General features: G+C 53.8%; 1 protein-coding gene across 5 annotated transcripts in view; it reads left to right on the top strand.

Annotated features, from left to right (window-relative positions):
- Nucleotides 1–24,217, top strand: part of LOC144953170 (receptor-type tyrosine-protein phosphatase S-like) — a 255,168-nt gene that overhangs the window by 187,349 nt on the left and 43,602 nt on the right. For 4 of the 5 annotated variants that reach the window (XM_078883739.1, XM_078883732.1, XM_078883753.1 and 1 more), the window contains 3 exons: nucleotides 18,255–18,355; nucleotides 22,329–22,588; nucleotides 23,696–23,786. In XM_078883739.1, the coding sequence (XP_078739865.1) occupies nucleotides 18,255–18,355; nucleotides 22,329–22,588; nucleotides 23,696–23,786 (452 nt within the window). The remainder of the gene's footprint in view (nucleotides 1–18,254; nucleotides 18,356–22,328; nucleotides 22,589–23,695; nucleotides 23,787–24,217) is intronic. The other variant, XM_078883745.1, reaches the window with a different exon arrangement.

Raw genomic sequence — 24,217 nt, 5'->3', positions numbered from 1 at the left:
ACGAACCAGTGGCATCTACATCTGCAGAACGTGAAGAACCAGTGGCATCTACAGAACATGAAGAACCAGTGGCATCTACATCTGCAGGACGTGAAGAACCAGTGGCATCTACATCTGCAGAACGTGAAGAATCAGTGACATCTACATCTGCAGAACTTGAAGAACCAGTGGCATGTAAATCTCCAGATCGTGAAGAACCAGTGGCATCTACATCTGCAGATCGTGAAGAACCAGTGGCATCTACATCTGTAGAACGTGAAGAACCAGTGGCATCTACATCTACAGAACGTGACGAACCAGTGGCATCTACATCTGCAGAACGTGAAGAACCAGTGGCATCTACATCTGTAGAACGCGACGAATCAGTGGCATCTATATCTGCTGAACGTGAATAAACAGTGGCATCTACATCTGCAGAACATGAAGAACCAGTGGCATCTACATCTGCAGAACGTGAAGAACCAGTGGCATCTACATCTGCAGGACGTGAAGAACCAGTGGCATCTACATCTGCAGGACGTGAAGAACCAGTGGCATCTAGATCTGCAGAACGTGAAGAACCAGTGGCATCTACATCTGCAGATCGTGAAGAACCAGTGGCATCTACATCTACAGAACGTGAAGAATCAGTGGCATCTACATCTGCAGGACGTGAAGAACCAGTGGCATCTACATCTGCAGATCGTGAAGAACCAGTGGCATCTACATCTGCAGATCGTGAAGAACCAGTGGCATCTACATCTGCAGAACGTGAAGAACCAGTGGCATCTACATCTACAGAACGTGAAGAATCAGTGGCATCTACATCTGCAGATCGTGAAGAACCAGTGGCATCTACATCTGCAGATCGTGAAGAACCAGTGGCATCTACATCTGCAGAACGTGAAGAACCAGTGGCATCTACATCTGCAGAACGTGAAGAACCAGTGGCATCTACATCTACAGAACGTGAAGAACCAGTGGCATCTACATCTGCAGAACGTGAAGAACCAGTGGCATCTACATCTGCAGAACTTGAAGAACCAGTGGCATCTACATCTACAGAACGTGAAGAACCAGTGGCATCTACATCTGCAGAATGTGAAGAACCAGTGGCATCTACATCTGCAGAACGTGAAGAACCAGTGGCATCTACATCTACAGAACGTGAAGAACCAGTGGCATCTACATCTGCAGAATGTGAAGAACCAGTGTCATCTACATCTGCAGAACGTGAAGAACCAGTGGCATCTACATCTGCAGAACGTGAAGAACCAGTGGCATCTACATCTGCAGAATGTGAAGAACCAGTGGCATCTACATCTGTAGAATGTGAAGAACCAGTGTCATCTACATCTGCAGGACGTGAAGAACCAGTGGCATCTACATCTGCAGAACGTGAAGAACCAGTGGCATCTACATCTGCAGAATGTGAAGAACCAGTGGCATCTACATCTGCAGAACGTGAAGAACCAGTGGCATCTGCATCTGCAGAACGTGAAGAACCAGTGGCATCTACATCTGCAGAACGTGAAGAACCAGTGGCATCTACATCTACAGAATGTGAAGAACCAGTGGCATCTACATCTGCAGAACGTGAAGAACCAGTGGCATCTACATCTACAGAATGTGAAGAACCAGTGGCATCTACATCTGCAGGACGTGAAGAACCAGTGGCATCTACATCTACAGAATGTGAAGAACCAGTGGCATCTACATCTGCAGAACGTGAAGAACCAGTGGCATCTACATCTGCAGAATGTGAAGAACCAGTGGCATCTACATCTGCAGGACGTGAAGAATCAGTGGCATCTACATCTGCAGAACGTGAAGAACCAGTGGCATCTACATCTGCAGAACGTGAAGAACCAGTGGCATCTACATCTACAGATCGTGAAGAACCAGTGGCATCTACATCTGCAGAACGTGAAGAACCAGTGGCATCTACATCTGCAGAACGTGAAGAACCAGTGGCATCTACATCTACAGATCGTGAAGAACCAGTGGCATCTACATCTGCAGAACGTGAAGAACCAGTGGCATCTACATCTGCAGAATGTGAAGAACCAGTGGCATCTACATCTGCAGAACGTGAAGAACCAGTGGCATCTACATCTGCAGAACGTGAAGAACCAGTGGCATCTACATCTGCAGAACGTGAAGAATCAGTGGCATCTACATCTGCAGACCGTGAAGAACCAGTGGCATCTACATCTACAGAACGTGAAGAATCAGTGGCATCTACATCTACAGAACGTGAAGAATCAGTGGCATCTACATCTACAGACCGTGAAGAACCAGTGGCATCTACATCTACAGAACGTGAAGAATCAGTGGCATCTACATCTACAGAACGTGAAGAACCAGTGGCATCTACATCTACAGACCGTGAAGAACCAGTGGCATCTACATCTACAGAACGTGAAGAATCAGTGGCATCTACATCTACAGACCGTGAAGAACCAGTGGCATCTACATCTACAGACCGTGAAGAACCAGTGGCATCTACATCTGCAGAACGTGAAGAACCAGTGGCATCTACATCTACAGAACGTGAAGAACCAGTGGCATCTACATCTGCAGAACGTGAAGAACCAGTGGCATCTACATCTGCAGAACGTGAAGAACCAGTGGCATCTACATCTACAGAACGTGAAGAATCAGTGGCATCTACATCTACAGACCGTGAAGAACCAGTGGCATCTACATCTACAGAACGTGAAGAATCAGTGGCATCTACATCTACAGAACGTGAAGAACCAGTGGCATCTACATCTACAGACCGTGAAGAACCAGTGGCATCTACATCTACAGAACGTGAAGAATCAGTGGCATCTACATCTACAGACCGTGAAGAACCAGTGGCATCTACATCTACAGACCGTGAAGAACCAGTGGCATCTACATCTGCAGAACGTGAAGAACCAGTGGCATCTACATCTACAGAACGTGAAGAACCAGTGGCATCTACATCTGCAGAACGTGAAGAACCAGTGGCATCTACATCTGCAGAACGTGAAGAACCAGTGGCATCTACATCTGCAGAACGTGAAGAATCCCCCCCCACCCTGCGCCACCACCACCTCCCAATTAACGTACCGCGTCGCTGCTCCCGCCACTGCCGTCGCAGAAGCTCGCCGAATCGAGAGAGAGATCGAAAGAGAGAGGGGGAGACAGAGGGAGGGAGACCGATGGAGAGATAAAGAGACACCTTGGAGAGCTCCCGTCACGTCCCGACGCGCCGGTTGCCCTGCTGCGTGTTAGGTCGCGCGTCACATCACCGCGGGTTTCTCGTGACAATTGCCTTGCTCAGTTGCCCTTTAACCGCTCACCGTTACACGGCGTGGGGAGAGGGTTGGGGGGGGTAGGGGACCACAATCGCGTAGAGGGCAAAGCGCTGTCAGCCACACGCGGCGGTCAAGCCTCTACCCTCGCGGACGCCTTCGCCAGCGCACGGCACATCGGGGGGGGGGGGGAGCCACACGCGCGAGAGTGAGGGAGGACAGAGAGACAGAGAGAGAGAGAGGCAGAGAGAGACACACAGAGAGAGACACAGAGAGAGACAGAGAGAGACAGAGAGAGAGAGAGAGGCAGAGGAGAGACAGAGAGACACACAGAGAGAGACACACAGAGAGAGAGAGGCAGAGAGAGACGCACAGAGAGAGACACAGAGAGAGACAGAGAGAGAGACAGAGAGAGAGACAGAGAGAGAGAGAGAGGCAGAGGAGAGACAGAGAGACACACAGAGAGACACACAGAGAGAGACACAGAGAGAGACAGAGAGAGAGAGAGAGAGGCAGAGGAGAGACAGAGAGACACACAGAGAGAGACACACAGAGAGAGAGAGGCAGAGAGAGACGCACAGAGAGAGACACAGAGAGAGACAGAGAGAGAGACAGAGAGACACAGAGAGAGAGGAGAGGCAGAGGAGAGACAGAGAGACACACAGAGACACAGAGAGAGACAGAGAGAGACAGAGAGACACACAGAGAGAGGAGAGGCAGAGGAGAGACAGAGAGACACACAGAGAGAGACACAGAGAGACGGAGACACAGAGAGACAGAGAAGATGCAGAGGAGAGACAGAGGCACACAGAGAGACACAGAGAGAGACAGAGAGAGACAGAGACAGAGGAGAGACAGAGAGAGACAGATAGAGACAGATAGAGACAGAGACACACAGAGACGCAGAGAGACAGAGAGAGACAGAGAGAGACAGAGGAGAGACAGAGAGAGACAGAGAGAGACAGAGAGACACACAGAGAGAGACAGAGAGACAGAGAGAGAGGCAGAGGAGAGACAGAGAGAGACACAGAGAGAGACAGAGACACAGAGGAGAGACAGAGACACACAGAGACGCAGAGAGACACAGAGAGAGACAGAGAGAGACAGAGGAGAGACAGAGAGAGACAGAGACACACAGAGAGACAGAGAGACACACAGAGAGAGACAGAGAGAGAGGCAGAGGAGAGACAGAGAGAGACACACAAAGAGAGACAGAGACACAGAGGAGAGACAGAGACACACAGAGACGCAGAGAGACACAGAGAGAGACAGAGAGAGACAGAGGAGAGACAGAGAGACAGAGACACACAGAGAGACAGAGAGACACACAGAGAGAGACAGAGACACAGAGAGACACACATAGAGAGACACACAGAGAGAGAGAAACAGAAAGACACAGAAAGAGAGAGGTAGACACAGAGAGACAGAGGAGAGACAGAGAGACACAAAGAGAGAGACAGAGACACAGAGGAGAGACAGAGACACACAGAGACGCAGAGAGACACACAGAGAGAGACAGAGACACAGAGATACAGAGGAGATGCAGAGGAGAGACAGAGAGAGACAGAGACACACAGAGACACACAGAGACGCAGAGAGAGAGACAGAGACACAGAGGAGAGACAGAGACACAGAGATACAGAGGAGATGCAGAGGAGAGACAGAGAGAGACAGAGACACACAGAGACGCAGAGAGACACAAAGAGAGAGACAGAGACACAGAGGAGAGACAGAGACACACAGAGACGCAGAGAGACACACAGAGAGACACAGAGATACAGAGGAGATGCAGAGGAGAGACAGAGACACACAGAGACACACAGAGGCGCAGAGAGACAGACAGAGTGAGATGCGCACTCAAAGCCCCCACACCATCCCCCCACCCACTATCACAACCCCCACGCTCCTTAACACCTCCACCACCACCACTCACTCACTCGGACAAAACGGCGGCGGTTACGGTGCCCGAAGGGTGATGATGATGAGGTGTAGCGACAGCGATGATTGTCGAGAGGACTTTTTAATAGGGGGGGGGGGGGCGAGTGGCGGGGGTGGGGGGGGGGCTTTTGAACCTTCCATTTTTTTCTCTCCCCCCCCCACCTCTCCTCCTCCTCCTCCTCCCTTATCCCGTTCCTGATTTAAAACCACTTTGGCGCTTGCTCAATCAGCCTAACGATCAGCTGCTAAAACACGCCGGGGTTAGGGTGCCACACTGCGGGGGGAGGAGTTGGGGAGGGGGGGCTCCTCCATTAGGCGATTGTAGATGTCAAGGAAGCCGAGGGGGGGGGGGAGCGGTGGCGCAGCGCTCACGGCCGACCGCCCACGCCGTTGGCGATCATCTGAACCGGTAACCCGGGCCTCGTCCCCTAGGTCGACTCAGCCTCAAATGACTTCGAGTGTGCGGCGGTGTCTGACAGACAACGCCACCCACCGTCCACTCGCGTGCCGTGCCGTGCCGGCCTTCGTAAGCACTTGCCCCAACAGTCTGTTCAGGCTATACGGGGGAGCTTTGGCTTTGGGGCGGGGTGAGGGGTGGGGGGGGGCAGCAGCGATGTCTAGGGCAGCGTCAATCAGAGCCGCGTGTGTAATGATTGTAATTAGTGGCACTTGCTCGAGACGGGCAGCTTCAGCAGAACGAGGCGTGCTCGTGACGGAGGCTCGTTATCGGGAGCGGGGTCGGTGGGGGGGTGGCGGTGGGTGGGTGGCGGTGAGTGGGGGGGTGGTAGTGGGTGGGTGGCGGTGGGTGGGTGGGTGGCGGTGTGTGGCGGTGGGGGGGTGGGTGGCGGTGAGTGGGGGGGTGGCAGTGGGTGGGTGGGTGGCGGTGAGTGGGTGGGTGGCGGTGAGTGGGTGGGTGGGTGGTGGTGTGGGGGTGGCGGTGGGGGGTGGCAGTGGGTGGGTGGCAGTGGGTGGGTGGGTGGCAGTGAGTGGGTGGGTGGCGGTGAGTGGGTGGGTGGTGGTGTGGGGGTGGCGGTGGGGGATGGCAGTGGGTGGGTGGCAGTGGGTGGGTGGGTGGCGGTGAGTGGCAACAGTGTCAGCCCGTGGCTCGTTGACCTCCCGCTTCTGTCTTTTTTCCGTCGTCCGCTTTGAGCGGTCACGGTGGCTGGGAGATGTTAACTACCTCGCCTGGTACACAGGAGGTCGTAGGGTTCGATCCCGACCGTGACGATGCCTGCTGCTGTATATTTGGAGTTTGCGTGTCTCTCTCTCTCATCATCACCACGGTGGCTGGGAGATGTTAACTACCTCGCCTGGTATACAGGAGGTCGTGGGTTCGATCCCGACCCTGACGATGCCTGCTGCTGTTGTATATGTGGAGTTTGCGTGTCTCTCTCTCATCATCATCACGGTGGCTAGGAGATGTTAACTACTTCGCCTGGTATACAGGAGGTCGTGCCTTCGATCCCGACCCTGACGATGCCTGCTGCTGTATATCTGGAGTGTGCGTGTCTCTCTCTCTCCCTCATCATCGCGGTGGCTAGGAGATGTTAACTACCTCGCCTGGTATACAGGAGGTCGTGGGTTCGATCCCAACCCTGACACCTGCTGCTGTATATTTGGAGTTTGCGTGTCTCTCTCTCTCTCCCCCCGTGGTCGCGTGGATTTTTCTCCGGGTCCTCCGGTTTTTCCACCTCCACATTTCGAATGAACGTCACGCGTTTCGAGATATTTGGCTGCTGCTATACATTTCCACGCAGCGATAAGCCCGCATTTTTACTTGTTTTTCAAAGCATGCTTGTCTTTGCATGTTGTACCGCACAAGTATAATGTGCGGTTAATCCAGACTTGATGTCTCGCAATCGGTGTGTGTGTGTCCGTTTGGTGTTATCTTAGCACAGCTCCCGTGTTGTTGGCAGATTTCATTTCCTGGCCACGGCGTCGCGTGTGATCCTGGGATAACCCCCATCACCCCACCTCATTTCACTAACCGACGTGGTGAAGTATGGTCAAACTCCACCCCCCCCCCTACCCCACTCCCTCCCCCCATCATCACCAAACGCAGTGCGGAGAGGTGGCTCATCCACCAGCGGTGAAAACCGACGAAGAGGGTGCTCGCTACATCACGTCTCTTGAGATGTCAAGGCCTAACGCGTGTCACTCAACCCACATGGTGTATAAGCGGTTTTTTTTAATATCTTAGACGTGTAGGGGGTGGGGGGGGCGTGCCAGATTAAGTGGAAAATCTAATTATGCTACGAATATCTCTCTCTCTGTCTTTCTTTCTTTCTCCTCCGGCAGTGATTGGCGAGCACGGGGCCCTGATACCCATCAACTCATTATACACTCGAGGCTCTAGAGGTCTTCCACCCCCTGTTTAAAGAGAGGACTCTAGCCGCCACGCGTATAAAAGGATTTATAGTGAAAAACTTTGTTTTTACGGGTTATGCTTGTTTCCTGGATTTTTCTGTTTACGCAAAGTCACTTTAAGATGTTTTCTTGTTCATGTTTTTTGTTTGTTGCGGTTGCACCCGATTCAAGAGCCGAATGGCTCACAGGGCTATACCTAATAAATGAAATGAAATGAAAATGAATGCAGCTGCTCGGGTGTTCACGAAAACACCTTCCCCACGTCAAATTACGCTCGTTTTGGCCTCCCCGCATTGTCTTCACGTAGAATACACTTTTAGAATCCTCTGGTTAACTTACAAAGCAGTGAACCACCTTTCTGCAGCCAACATCATTGACACGTTGCACCCACGTGTCGTGTCCCCTCAAGGTCCCTAAGATCCGAGTCTGCGGACAATTTAAAAAAATCCGCCTTGAAAACCTATTTGTACGTTTCCGCTCGTTAAACTTTTAAGTCGAATTTGAGTACGTGATTCTTAAAATGTTTTTGTGATATGATTGCTTTCATGCTGAGTGTCTGCTGCTGCTGCTGTGTCGTGTACGGCACTTTAAGATCCTTGATGAAAAGCCGCGATCTAAATCTAATTATTATCATTGGAGCTCATCGGATTCTTCCTCCAGGACGAATCCAATATTCTGATTCAATTCGACTAAATTGCAGCTCTCTCAGAATAAAAACAAGTAAACCCGTAAAAACAAAGTTTTTCACTATAAATCCTTTATATGCGTGGCATCGGGGCGGCTAGAGTCCTCTCGTCCTCTGGCTTGAGATGGCTGCCACCTATGGGTCAGATGAATGGCTGCCACCATTAAGCAATTGGTAATTAAATATATAAAAAAAATTCCTAAAAAGTGTAAAATTTTGGAAAAACATTTTCACGAAAATAAATTGTCACGCACAACGAGTCTGTGTGCAAAATGTCAGCTCGATTGGATCACGGGAAGTGGGTTAAAAAACGAGCGAAAGATTTGCACGGTCCTAAGCGCGCAAGCAAGCAAGCGAACTTAATATAAAGGATTTAATAAAAACCGGTTCGGCCGTCGTCACACAACGAGCATCGCTCCCTCTTCTTCTGGGCGAGTGGGGGGGAGGAAGGTGGGGGGAGGAAAGGGGGGGGGGGGGGGAGAGGGGGGGGGGGAGGAAAGGGGGGGGGGGGCTTTCCCCGCTCACTCGAATGGACCTCGGCTGTGGCTCTGTGACATCAACTTTCCGTCGCTCAATTTTCTCGTGCGTGTTTTGCCACTCTACCCCCCCACCACACCCCGAGGCATTATAGTGTATAGTGTAGTGTATAGTGTAGTGTATAGTGTAGTGTAATATAGAGTAGTATAGTATATAGTGTAGTGTATAGTGTAGTGTATAGTGTAGTGTATAGTAGTGTAATGTAGAGTAGTATAGTGTATAGTAGTGTATAGTGTAGTATATATTGGTGTAGTGTATAGTGTAGTGTATAGTAGTGTAATGTAGAGTAGTATAATGTATAGTAGTGTATAGTGTAGTATATATTGGTGTAGTGTATAGTAGTGTATAGTGTAGTATATATTGGTGTAGTGTATAGTGTAGTGTATAGTAGTGTATAGTGTAGTCTATAGTAGTGTAGTGTATAGTGTAGTGTATAGTAGTGTAATGTAGAGTATAGTGTAGTGTATAGTGTAGTGTATAGTGTAGTGTATAGTAGTGTAATATAGAGTAGTATAGTGTATAGTGTAGTGTATAGTAGTGTATAGTGTAGTGTATAGTAGTGTAATGTAGAGTAGTATAGTGTATAGTAGTGTATAGTGTAGTATATATTGGTGTAGTGTATAGTGTAGTGTATATTAGTGTAATGTAGAGTAGTATAATGTATAGTAGTGTATAGTGTAGTATATATTGGTGTAGTGTATAGTGTAGTGTATAGTAGTGTATAGTGTAGTCTATAGTAGTGTAGTGTATAGTGTAGTGTATAGTAGTGTAATGTAGAGTAGTATAGTGTATTATAATGTAGTGTATAGTGTAGTGTATAGTAGTGTATAGTGTAGTGTATAGTAGTGTAATGTAGAGTAGTATAGTGTATTATAGTGTAGTGTACAGTTGTGTAATGTGTAGTGTAAAGTGTAGTGTGAATTGTAGTGTATAGTGTAGTGTATGGTAGTGTATAGTGTAGGATATATTAGTGTAGTGTATAGTAGTGTAATGTAGAGTAGTATAGTGTATAGTAGTGTATAGTGTAGTGTATAGTTGTGTAATGTATAGTGTAAAGTGTAGTGTGAATTGTAGTGTATAGTAGTGTAGTGTAGAGTAGTATAGTGTATAGTAGTGTATAGTGTAGTGTATAGTTGTGTAATGTATAGTGTCAAGTGTAGTGTGAAGTGTAGTGTATAGTAGTGTAGTGTATAATGTAGTGCAGTGGTTCTTAACCTTGAGTGCAGCCTTGCACTCCTTTGGTTCTCAATTGGAAAAACATTTTTTTCAATGAAACAAAGTTGCCCCGTGCTGAACTTGTCTTTTCGATTCTTCTCAAAAATAACATCTGGCCACGTCACGCACACGCCCAGGAAGGGGCATCTCGCACACACCCAGGGGGTGCCCCCAGGTTAGGAAGAAGATATGTTGGTCAATCTTTGGGTACACGTGTAGTCAGTCGCAAGTAATCCTTCTGCCAGCGATGCTTTCCCAGTGCCCCGGTGTCTTTGGCCTCTCTCGTCAGTCGTGCCGACGAACCGTTGCGTCTTCATCCGTTTGTTTTATGATTTCTCAGAATTGTTGTTATTTAGCTGTTGAGGTTGGGGTGGCGTGCGGTGGTGTGGGGTGGGGTGGGGTGGTTCTATTCCCGGCTCTCTAATCTCAAGTCAGCGTCTCACCGGTAGACGGGCGAGAGGTGCCGGCTACGGAATGGCAAACGAAGCGTCCTTTTGCCGTCACCGGCGGCGGCGGCGGTGGTGGTGGTGGTGGTGGTGGCGGTGGTGGTGGTGGCGGTGGCAGTGGTGGTGGTGGTGGTGGCGGTGGCGGTGGTGGCGGCGGTGGTGGTGGTGGCGGTAGGGGTCGGCACGGTTTGAACCGACTCAAACTGGTTTCAAATTGAGCAATCCAAACCAAACCAGCGACGACTGAACCAAACCAAACCAAAACCAAACCAAACTAAGCTAAACCAAACCTCTTAAGTTGGCTTGAACCAAACTAGTTTGAGCCGGTTCCACCCTGTCCGAGCCAAACCGAGTCGGTTTTCGTAGCCCCAAACCAAACCGAACCAGTTCAAACAGAGCCAAACCAAACCGATTTGGTTCGGTTCAAACCGCGGTTTGGTGGTTTGAGCCAAACCGTGCCGACCCCTAGGTGGCGGTGGCGGTGGTGGTGGTGGTGGCGGTGGTGGTGGCGGCGGTGGTGGTGGTGGTGGCCGCGCAGCGGTGCGGCGGGATTCCGGCGCGTGGCGCGGATTCGCGGAGCGCCGGGACTCAACAGCTGACGATCAATCCGCCCCAACACGGCTAATGAAGCGCTGATGCCTCCCTTCCTCCATCCTCCATCCCACTCCTTTCCTCCTCCTCCTCCTCCGCTCTATCCTCCCCTCCGCTGCATCATCCTCCCTCCTCCTCCCTCACCCCTCCTCCTCCCTCCATCCTCCTTCCTCACCCCTCCTCCTCCATCCTCCCCCTCGCTCACCCCTTCTCCTCCTCCTCCATCCTCCCCCTCGCTCACCCCTTCTCCTCCATCCTCCGTCCTCCCCCTCGCTCACCCCTCCTCCCTCATCCTCCTCCCTCACCCCTCCTCCCTCATCCTCCTCCCTCACCCCATCTCCCACCCATCCATCCTCCTCCCCCTCCCTCACCCCTCCTCCTCCATCCTTCTCGCTCCTCCCTCACCCCTCCTCCCTCCATCCTCCTCCCTCACCCCATCTCCCTCCCATCCATCCTCATCTCGGCGCCCGCACAGACGCCGCTCCCTCCGCCGCTAATGCGTTCCCTGCCTCCCCCGTTATGGAACCAACGCTGCAGAGCTGCCGAGTGTTTATAGCCCGGGACCGATTTCAACATGCAGTGTCTCACCGATTTAAACATGCAGTGTCTCATCGGCAGCGTCGGGCTCGCTTGAGACAATGCTGCCAGACGTTCATAGGCACGGGCCTGTCTGTCAGACACCGCTCCTAGTTCGACGGAAACGATATCTCGCATCGCACTCAACGGCAATTAGCGTCGTTGTGCAGATTAGAAGGAGCATGGCGAAATGAATCCGGCAGACGCTCCGCGCTTTTCCCGTATCTGTTCTGCCACTTGAAGAAAAACTTTCTTTCATTTTTTTTTCCTACACATCCCATCAGCTTTAACGGCCTTCTGGGAGTGCACAACACACGGCCCATCTGCCACGTGGCCTCACTCCCAGAGTGCCGTGTGGCGGGACTTGTTAAACAAATTGTAATATACGTGGAGTGACAGATACGTGAAGGAGACGCGTGCTTTGTCGGCATATCCATCCCTAACTTGACTTAATTGCGTTCATAAAGCGCCTTAGCCGAAAGTGAATTAACGACGGCACAGAAGCACGCCGTGGCATGGGACGAGATGAAACGGGCGCGCGGTGAAGTGCCGGAAACGCGTAACGACCGCCCGACCCTTTCCATTGACACAGCTCCAACATCTCGGGCCCGGCTTGCTCGCCTTGAGCTCTCTTCTCCTTTCCTAGTCTCGCGAGCTCCTCTCTCGAAGCTTCGCTCGGGACCCGCTCAAGTTTTCGGGCCGACCGTTGCCCCCTCCCTCCGCCCCCCCAAACAGTTGTCAAGGCGCTCTTCCCCCCCCCCCCTCCTCCAACCCAGCTTAAAAAGACGCTCCAAGCCTGGGGTTGTCATTCAGACTCTGTCTTCTCGACAGACCTGTTCTTCACCTGAGGACGGCTGCTTGCGTTGTGGCCGAAACGTCGTGAGAATTATTTTGTTGTGTTTTATTTTTTTTATTTTATTACTTCCCTTCTACGTGACTTTACCGAGAGAACCAAGAAGATGAGTTGTCAACCGTCGCCTCGAACCCTCGACCCGCTTCAGAATCTCTCGCCCCGCTCAATTTCCTCCTCGCCCGCCGACCAAATCGCCGCGGATTATTCCTCGTTCCCGGCAGGCGGTCTGGTCTGCCTGCGCGTTCGCTTCGGGTGAGCCGTCTGGAATCTCGGCGATCGCGCACGCGAGGGCGGCGAGGGCGGCGGTGGCGGCGAGGCGAAACTTCGGTGAAGGTGGACTAGTCGGTGGAGGATGACGGTGGGGACGACGAGGGTATCGGCGATGACGCGGGCGGCGGGGGGGGGGGGCAAGGAAGGGAGGGGGGGGGGGATGAGAAAATACGGGGGGTCCTTAAGGAGGAGCGGAAGACGGTGAGAGCGAGCTTGACCATCTTGACGTTGACGAGGGAGTTCCGATCCAGCGCAGAGGACCCAGGAGCGACGTTGAGCGCGGGGCGGGGGGGCGGAGGGGGGACGTAGAGGGACGCGTCTGGGATTGTGAGCGCAGTGAGCGCGGCGATGGAACGTCGAGCGAGATGAGGGAAATTTCGATGTAAAGCTTTCGTGACTGCAGGGATTCATCTTCTTGGTTCTTTCGGTAAAGTCACGTAGAAGGGAAATAATAAAATAATAAAAATAAAACATAATAAAATTTCGATTTAAAGCTTTCGTGACTGCAGAGATTCATCTTCTTGGTTCTTTCGGTAAAGTCACGTAGAAGGGAAGTAATAAAATAATAAAAATAAAACATAATGAAATAAAATAATATGTTCATTATGTTTTATTTTTATTATTGTATTACTTCCCTTCTACGTGACTTTACCGAAAGAACCAAGAAGATGGACCCTTGCGCGTGTGGGGGAAGGGGGCCGGGGGAGGGGAGGGGTGGGGTGAGGTGCTGCTGGGGGATGAAGAAGAAAGCCATCATGGGTAATGACGTGGGTGATGCGCGCGCACGCGCGCGCGAGATCGATCGCCGGCTGGCCGTGCTCATCAGCAGTAGTTTACGGATCGTTGCCAAGAAAATTAGCGTCGCTTGTCCTTAAAGTGAAGGAAAAACAGGCCACCTCTCTGCAACGCTTTAGCTCCCGCCCGCCCGCCCGCCCGAATGGAACGTCGGTGCAGAGTTTTGTGTTGCTGGCCGCGCTCGGGACTTGCCGTCGAGAAAATTGGGGGCCGATGTCGATCGTGAACGTTTCGGGCGAGCAACCAGCGCCGGGAAGGATGAAAACTCAACAAACAGCGCTAAAAGAGGTGGCTAAGCACTGTGCCACCGCTCCCCCACGCGCACACATACAAAGACAAATATCCCCTGTGTAGCCTTAACAGACTGTAGGGGCAAGTGCTGTTAGCGAGCACCTACGAAGGCCGGAACGGCACACGAGGGGGCGGGTGGCCAGCACCACGCCCGGCCGCCTTTGTCTCCCCAGTGGCGATGATGAGGCCCGGGAATCGGTTCGGATAACCGTCGCCGGCGTTGGTGGTGGCCGCCAGTGGGAATCGAACCTCGGTGACGTAGCCGCGGGTTCGTGGCCAAGCCTGGGTCAGAGGTCGCAAACGGGTTTTGATTCCTTACCCGTACCCGTACCCGGCCGCACCAGGGTCGCAAACGGGTACCCGTACCCGGCTGTACCCGATTGCGACCTCTGGGATGAAGCCACGTTGCATGCGCGGGTGGGTTGATTTTAGGAACTTGAATTGTGAGAAGAGACAAGACGTTGGGAAATGAGTGACAAACGGTGACTCACCAGTGACTCACGGCCTACCCGTACCCGTACCCGGCCACAACAGGGTCGCGAACGGGTACCCGTACCCATACCCGGCTGAGTACGGGTAGCCGGGTATCGGGTAGGGTACGGGTATCGGGTACCCGGTTGCGACCTCTGGCCTGGGCTAACCGCCACACCAACCACCGCCGCTTCTCCCGCACCGCATCGGCGATCGCGCGAACACGCGAACATTTCCCTCTGCGACGCCGCGGCTTCCGACCCCTCCGCGCTCCAATTCCACGCGGGTCAAAAAAAAAAAACCAGCGGCGTCCATTCCCCGATATTGGCCAATAAAAGCGGAATTCACGCGGTATAGCGGCACATAACCTTTCCCCGTTGCTTATCACTTCCAAATGTCACTTGTCGTTATAGGCCATTTCTCCAGGCAACGCAAACTCCGTTTAACCCCCACCCACCCCTGACCGAAATGTACCCCCTTGCCTCGGGGGCTCGCCGGGAGAGGCTGTCTGGAAGTGGGCTGGTTAGCGCGGCTAACGTTGAAGGGGCTCGCGCAAATAAAACGGTGCTCGCGACCTGACCTGCAGGGCCTCGGCTCATCCCTCCACGGTGGCTGGGAGATGTTAACCACCTCGCCTGGTGTGCGGGAGGTCGTGGGTTCCATCCCGACCCTGACGACGCCTGCTGTATATTTTGAATTTTCGCGTCTTTCTCGCTCATCATCATCACGGTGGCTGGGAGATGTTGACCACCTCGCCTGGTGTGCGGGAGGTCGCGGGTTCCATCCCGACCCTGACGGCGCCTGCTGCTGTATATTTTGGATTTTTGCGTCTTTCTTTCTCGGTCATCATCATCACCACGGTGGCTGGCAGATGTTAATTACCTCGCCTGCTGCTGTATATTTGTAGTTTGCGGTGTCTCTCTCTCCCCGTGGTGGTCGTGTGGATTGGGCACCTCCGCGGCTAGGAGATGCTAACTACCTCACCTGGGTAGACCCGTCTCAATATTCTCTCCGTGGTCGCGTGGATTTTTCTCAGAGTCTTCCGGGTTTTCCCCTCCGCATTAAGAATCAACTTCACGCGATGAGAAATGTTTGGCTACTGCCTATAAATGTCTGCACGACGACGCTGCTGATGATGATGATGATACGCCACTTCGGTGAGCCATCATTCCGTTATAGCCATGATCGCTTCTGAAAAAGAGCTGCGTAGTTCAGCGGGTCTTACATGCTGCAATAAAAAATAAAGAATATTTAATAATACTTTTTTAAAAAACACGCTTTCATGAAATGTACCGTACTCGTAACGGCAAAACTCCACGACTCCAGGAAGTGGCCCCGTGGCTTGCCACAACGTAGGGGGGCCGTGGTCATTTACAGACAACGTCAGTTGAGCGTGGACAATTAGACCCAAGCCGAAACACGACATCTAAAAAATGATTCTAGATTTGAAGCTTTCGTGACTGCAAGGATTCATACTCTTAGGTTTTTTCGGTAAAGTCACGTAGGTAAAAACATTAAAATTAATAAAAAATAAAATAAAACAAAAATCACGACGTTTCGGAGGCAGCACGAGTCTCCGTCATCAGGTGGGACCGTCACAGCCAGATTAGCTGCATCAAGTGAGGCAATGATTCAAGATGTAATCCCTTAAAAGCAAGTTGAGGGGGAGGAGAGGGGGGGGGAGCTCATCATAATGTGGTAGCCAATGAATGGAACGTATCGAATGATAGAAGAAAGTATTGTCATCCGTATGACATAAATATACTAAGTTTGCAGTCGATACCATATTGGGAAGTGGGTTAAAATAGAGTTCCAAGATTTGAGGATACGACAACAACAACAACAACAGACAGAGTGAGTTCAATAGAAGCGTGTAAAATAGTTCAGTCTTTGGGTCTGTATGCATCTCTGTGGGTCTATATGTATCTACGTGTGAATGAGCTCCATGGCCCATCGGATTCCTCTTAGTATAAATCATTCTTACGATTCTAAGGGTTTCTATGTATCTCTATGGGCCTCTGTGTGTCTCCACGGGTCTCTATGCATCTCTATGCTTTCAGAGTATTTGACAGCTGCTGCTGCTGATATAAATTTCGCCGACGATGATGATGATGATGAGCTCGCTTCGCTGAGCTATCGTTTGTGATCGCTCAGCCGGGGGGGGGGGGAGGGGGGGGGGGGCCTTACCTGGCTCAAACATTTTTTGTTTCAAAGAATCAAAGAGTATTGTTTCAAATAGTTTCAACTCAAGCCAGCCAACGCCTTGCTTCCCACCCCTCCCACTCCACACTCCCCAAGGTGACAGCTTCAGAGGGCACGGGATTAGCATTCGTCTCCGCACTAACACGCTCACTTGATGTTCGTTCTTTTGTTGTTGTCGTCAAAAATCCAATTAAGTGCCTGTGCGCGCTTGCGTGTCCGCACGCTCGCGTGCACGCGCGTGTCCGCACGCTTGCGTGTCCGCGCGCTCGCGTGCACGCTTGCGTGTCCGCGCGCTTGCGTGTCCGCACGCTTGCGTGTCCGCACGCTTGCGTGCACGCGCGTGTCCGCACGCTTGCGTGTCCGCACGCTTGCGTGACCGCACGCTTGCGTGTCCGCGCGCTTGCGTGTCCGCGCGCTTGCGTGCACGCGCGTGTCCGCACGCTTGCGTGTCCGCGCGCTTGCGTGTCCGCACGCTTGCGTGCACGCTTGCGTGACCGCGCGCTTGCGTGTCCGCGCGCTCGCGTGCACGCGCGTGTCTGCACGCTTGCGTGTCCACACGCTTGCGTGCACGCTTGCGTGTCCGCGCGCTTGCGTGTCCGCGCGCTTGCGTGCACGCTTGCGTGCACGCTTGCGTGTCCGCGCGCTTGCGTGTCCGCACGCTTGCGTGCACGCTCGCGTGACCGCACGCTTGCGTGTCCGCGCGCTTGCGTGCACGCTTGCGTGTCCGCGCGCTTGCGTGTCCGCACGCTTGCGTGTCCGCGCGCTTGCGTGTCCGCGCGCTTGCGTGTCCGCGCGCTTGCGTGTCCGCGCGCTTGCGTGTCCGCGCGCTTGCGTGTCCGCGCGCTTGCGTGTCCGCGCGCTTGCGTGCACGCTTGCGTGTCCGCGCGCTTGCGTGTCCGCACGCTTGCGTGCACGCTTGCGTGTCCGCGCGCTTGCGTGTCCGCGCGCTTGCGTGTCCGCGCGCTTGCGTATCCGCGCGCTTGCGTGTCCGCACGCTCGCGTGCACGCGCGTGTCCGCACGCTTGCGTGCACGCGCGTGTCCGCACGCTTGCCCCTGGCGCCCGGCGGGTCTGTCCCGAGACGTCCTCCTTGCAGGCAGCGAGCCTTCGACATTTCACGTGTGTTCATCTTTTTTGTCACGTGGTTTAGTGGTAAACAATTGGAGGTGGAGGGGTTACCGGCCCCCTCGCACCCGGCCTTAGCGTGCACCTGGCCTGGCACAGGCGCCGTGGTGACGTCGCCGTCACTTGACGTGGCCTCGAAGTGCACCTGGCCTGGCACAGGCGCCGTGGTGACGTCGCCGTCACTCCGTTGCGAATGGCGCGTGTTGGATATTGGTGATGATGGTGATGACAGCTTTGTGATGGTGTTGTTGACGGTGAAGACAAATGACGATCGCGATAAACTTTTTGATGATGGCGATGGGGACATTGGCTACGACGATGATGGCGATGATGACGATGATGGCGATGACGATGATGATGATGGCGATGATGGCGATGATGATGATGGCAATGATGACGATGATAATGTTGATGGCGAGGATGACGGCGATGATGGCGATGACGACGATGATTTTGATGATGACGACGATGACGACAGCGATGATGACGACGACGATGGCGAGGTTGGCGATGAGCTAACCTGCGTGTGTTTGTCACGTGCCCCCCCCCCCCGTCTGTACCTGCCTCCCCCTCCCCCCCATGGGCTGCCCCCCACGCCCCCCCCATCTCTCCACGTCTGCGTCTCTCCAGCAGCTTTCGTGAAAAATTTCCGCGTCAAATCGGTGACGCAGACCTCAGTGCTGCTGGTGTGGGAGGCGCCGGCGTCGTACAGCTCCAGCGAGCCGCTCAAGGTGGCGCGGGCGCACACACACACGCACACACGCACGTACACACGCACACACACACGCACACACACGCACACACGCACGCACACGCACACACACACACGCACACACGCAGGCACCGCACTAGCGACACACACACTCTACACTAGCACACACACACACTCTACACTAGCACACACGCAGGCACTGCACGAGTGCTACACACACACACACACTCCACACTAGCACACACACACACTCCACACTAGCACACACACACACTAGCACACACACACACGCACACACACACGCACACACACACACACACGCACACTAGCACACACACGCACACACACACACACACGCACACACACACGCACATGCACACGCACACTAGCACACACACACGGGCACCGCACGAGCGCTACACACACACACTCACTCTCCACACTAGCACACACGCACAGGCACCGCACGAGCGCTACACACACACACTCACTCTCCACACTAGCACACACACACTCCACACTAGCACACACACACACTCCACACTAGCACACACACACACACACACTCCACACTAGCACACACACACTCCACACTAGCACACACACACACACACACTCCACACTAGCACACACACACTCCACACTAGCACACACACACACTCCACACTAGCACACACACACACTCCACACTAGCACTACACACACACACACACACTCCACACTAGCACACACACACTCCACACTAGCACACACACACACACACACTCCACACTAGCACACACACACTCCACACTAGCACACACACACACTCCACACTAGCACACACACACACTCCACACTAGCACTACACACACACACACACACTCCACACTAGCACACACACACTCCACACTAGCACTACACACACACACACACACTCCACACTAGCACACACACACTCACTCTCCACACTAGCACACACACACACACACACTCCACACTAGCACTACACACACACACACTCCACACTAGCACACACACACTCCACACTAGCACACACACTCCACACTAGCACACACACACACACTCCACACTAGCACACACACACACTCCACACTAGCACACACACACTCACTCTCCACACTAGCACACACACACACTCACTCTCCACACTAGCACACACACACACTCCACACTAGCACTACACACACACACACTCCACACTAGCACACACACACACACTCTCCACACTAGCACACACACACTCCACACTAGCACACACACTCCACACTAGCACTACACACACACACACTCCACACTAGCACACACACACACACTCTCCACACTAGCACACACACACTCCACACTAGCACTACACACACACACACACTCCACACTAGCACACACACTCCACACTAGCACACACACACTCCACACTAGCACACACACACTCCACACTAGCACACACACACTCCACACTAGCACACACACACACACTCTCCACACTAGCACACACACACTCCACACTAGCACACACACTCCACACTAGCACTACACACACACACACTCCACACTAGCACACACACACACACTCTCCACACTAGCACACACACACTCCACACTAGCACTACACACACACACACACTCCACACTAGCACACACACACTCCACACTAGCACTACACACACTCACTCTCCACACTAGCACACACACACACACACACTCCACACTAGCACTACACACACACACACTCCACACTAGCACACACACACACTCCACACTAGCACACACACACACACTCTCCACACTAGCACACACACACACACTCTCCACACTAGCACACACACACACTCTACACTAGCACTACACACACACACTCTCCACACTAGCACACACACACTCCACACTAGCGCTACACACACTCACTCTCCACACTAGCGCTACACACACACACACTCCACACTAGCACACACACACTCCACACTAGCGCTACACACACACACACTCCACACTAGCACACACACACTCCACACTAGTGCTACACACACACACTCTCCACACTAGCACACACACACTCCACACTAGTGCTACACACACTCACTCTCCACACTAGCACTACACACACACACACTCCACACTAGCACACACACACACACACACTCTCCACACTAGCACACACACACACACTCCACACTAGCACTACACACACACACTCTCCACACTAGCACACACACACTCCACACTAGCGCTACACACACTCACACTCCACACTAGCACACACACACACACTCTCCACACTAGCACACACACACTCCACACTAGCACTACACACACACACACTCTCCACACTAGCACTACACACACACACTCTCCACACTAGCACTACACACACACACACTCCACACTAGCACACACACACACACACTCTCCACACTAGCACACACACACACACTCCACACTAGCACTACACACACACACTCTCCACACTAGCACACACACACTCCACACTAGTGCTACACACACTCACACTCCACACTAGCACTACACACACACACACTCCACACTAGCACACACACACACTCACTCCACACTAGCACACACACACTAGCGCTACACACACACACTCACTAGCACACACACACTCCACACTAGCACTACACACACACACACACACTGCACACTAGCACACACACACACTCACTCCACACTAGCACACACACACTAGCGCTACACACACACACTCACTAGCACACACACACTCCACACTAGCACACACACTCTCCACACTAGCACACACACACACACACTAGCGCTACACACACACACACACTCCACACTAGCACACACACACTCCACACTAGCGCTACACACACTCACTCTCCACACTAGCACTACACACACTCCACACTAGCGCTACACACACTCACTCTCCACACTAGCACACACACACACTCTCCACACTAGCACACACACACTCCACACTAGCGCTACACACACACACACACACTCCACACTAGCACACACACACACACTCTCCACACTAGCACACACACACTCCACACTAGCGCTACACACACACACACTCCACACTAGCACACACACACACACTCTCCACACTAGCACACACACACTCCACACTAGCGCTACACACACACACTCTCCACACTAGCACACACACACTCCACACTAGCACACACACACACACTCTCCACACTAGCACACACACACTCCACACTAGCACACACACACACACTCTCCACACTAGCACACACACACTCCACACTAGCGCTACACACACACACACTCCACACTAGCGCTACACACACACACACTCCACACTAGCACACACACACACACTCTCCACACTAGCACACACACACTCCACACTAGCGCTACACACACACACTCTCCACACTAGCACACACACACTCCACACTAGCACACACACACACACTCTCCACACTAGCACACACACACTCCACACTAGCACACACACACATACTCTCCACACTAGCACACACACTCCACACTAGCACTACACACACACACTCTCCACACTAGCACACACACACACTAGCGCTACACACACACACACACTAGCGCTACACACACACACACACACTAGCGCTACACACACACACACACTAGTTCTACACACACACACACACTCCACACTAGCACACACACACACTAGCGCTACACACACACACTCCACACTAGCACACACACACACTAGCGCTACACACACACACTCCACACTAGCACACACACACACTAGCGCTACACACACACACACACTCCACACTAGCACACACACAGGCACCGCACTCGCTGCATACACTCGCGACCTCCCGCATACCAGGCGAGGGAGATAACATCTCGCAGCCGCCGCGGCCGCCGCGTCCAAAACCACGGCAACTTTTCTACCTTCTCTAACAACACCCCCGCCCTCCGCGCTCTGACCCCTTGACCCCCACCATGACCCCCGCCCCCTCGCCCCCTCCTCCAACAAGGTGGTGTCGAGCGACGGCCAGGCGATCGAGGTGGACGGCTGGTCGGGCCGCAAGCGCGTGAGCGGCCTGCGTCCCGACACGGAGTACCGGCTGGGCCTGACGAGCCGCGGGGACAGCGCGGGAGCCCTGCAGCAGGAGGTGGCGGTGCGCACGGCGCCCCAACTCTTCAGGGGGGCTCGCCCCGTGCCGCTGGGACGCGTCTCCGCCGACGGCACCATCAGCCTGGACCTGCCGCAGCCCGCCGACGGGGTGCAGCTGCGGTGGGTGGTGGGGGTGGTGGTGGGGGGGGGGGTGGGTGGGGGGGGGTGTGGTGGGGTGTGGTGGGGTGGGGGGGGGTAGGGGGGGGGTGTGTGTGGGGGGTGGTGTGGGTGTGGTGGTGGGGGGGGGTGTGGGTGGAGTGGGTGTGGTGGTGGGAATGGTGGTGGTGTGGGGGTGGTGGGGGTGGAGTGGGTGTGGTGGTGGGGGGGTGGTGTGGGTGGTAGGGGGGTGGTGGGGGTGTGGGTGGAGTGGGTGTGGTGGTGGTGGTGGTGTGGTGTGGTTGTGGTGGTGGTGGTGGCATGGGTGGATGGGTGGAGTGGGTGTGGTGGTGGTGGTGTAAGTGGAGGGGTGTGATGTTGTGGGTTGTCGTGGTGGTGTGGGTGGAGTGGGTGTGGGTGGAGTGGGTGGAGTGGGTGTGGTGGTGGGTGGAGTGGGTGTGGTGGTGGTGGGTGGAGTGGGTGTGGGGGTGTGGGTGGAGTGGGTGTGGGGGTGGAGTGGGTGTGGTGGTGGGGGGGTGGTGTGGGTGGTAGGGGGGTGGTGGGGGTGTGGGTGGAGTGGGTGTGGTGGTGGTGGTGGTGTGGTGTGGTTGTGGTGGTGGTGGTGGCATGGGTGGATGGGTGGAGTGGGTGTGGTGGTGGTGGTGTAAGTGGAGGGGTGTGATGTTGTGGGTTGTCGTGGTGGTGTGGGTGGAGTGGGTGTGGGTGGAGTGGGTGGAGTGGGTGTGGTGGTGGGTGGAGTGGGTGTGGTGGTGGTGGGTGGAGTGGGTGTGGGGGTGTGGGTGGAGTGGGTGTGGGGGTGTGGGGGTGTGGGTGGAGTGGATGTGGGGCTGTTGGTGTGGTGGGTGTGGTGTTGTGTATGGTGTGGGCGTGGGGGTGTGGGTGGAGTGGATGTGGTTGAAGGGGCGTTGTGATGGTGTGGCTGGCGTGTTATGCACCTGGCGCGGTGTGTAAATATTCGCCGCTAGGGAGACAAAGGCGGTCCGGGCGTGGCGCTGGCCACCCACCCCCTCGTGTGCCCTCCCAGCCTTCGTGGGTGCTGCTACTCGCTAACAGCACTCGCCCCAACATTCTGCCAAGACTGAGTGGTCGCGTCGCTGCGTGTGTCTGCAGGTCCTACTGCTTGGTGGTGGTGCCGCTGGCGAGGCAGAAGGGCCGCTACCTGCGGCCGTCAGGAAGTCCCGAAGAGCTGGACCTGGACCAGGTGCGGGGCGCCATGCCAACTCATCACCACCACCACCACCACAACTACCATTGTCGTCACCACCACCACAACTACCATTGTCACCACCATCACCACAACTACCATTGCCGTCACCACCACCACAACTACTACCATTGTTGTCACCACCACAACAACTACCATTGTCGTCACCACCACCACAACTACCATTGTCGTCACCACCACCACAACTACTATTGTCATCACCACCACCACAACTTCCATTGTCGTCACCACCACCACAACTACCATTGTCACCACCACCACAACTACTATTGTCATCACCACCACCACAACTTCCATTGTCATCACCACCACCACAACTACCATTACTGACACCATCACCACCACAACTACCAATGCTGTCACCACCGCCACAACTACCATTGTCACCACCACCACAACTACCATTG

This window comes from Lampetra fluviatilis, chromosome 3, assembly GCF_964198595.1.
Source record: "Lampetra fluviatilis chromosome 3, kcLamFluv1.1, whole genome shotgun sequence".
NCBI classification, from domain to species: Eukaryota; Metazoa; Chordata; class Hyperoartia; order Petromyzontiformes; family Petromyzontidae; genus Lampetra; species Lampetra fluviatilis.
Note: the sequence above shows the minus strand (reverse complement) of the source record. Positions and strands in the feature narration are given on the sequence as shown.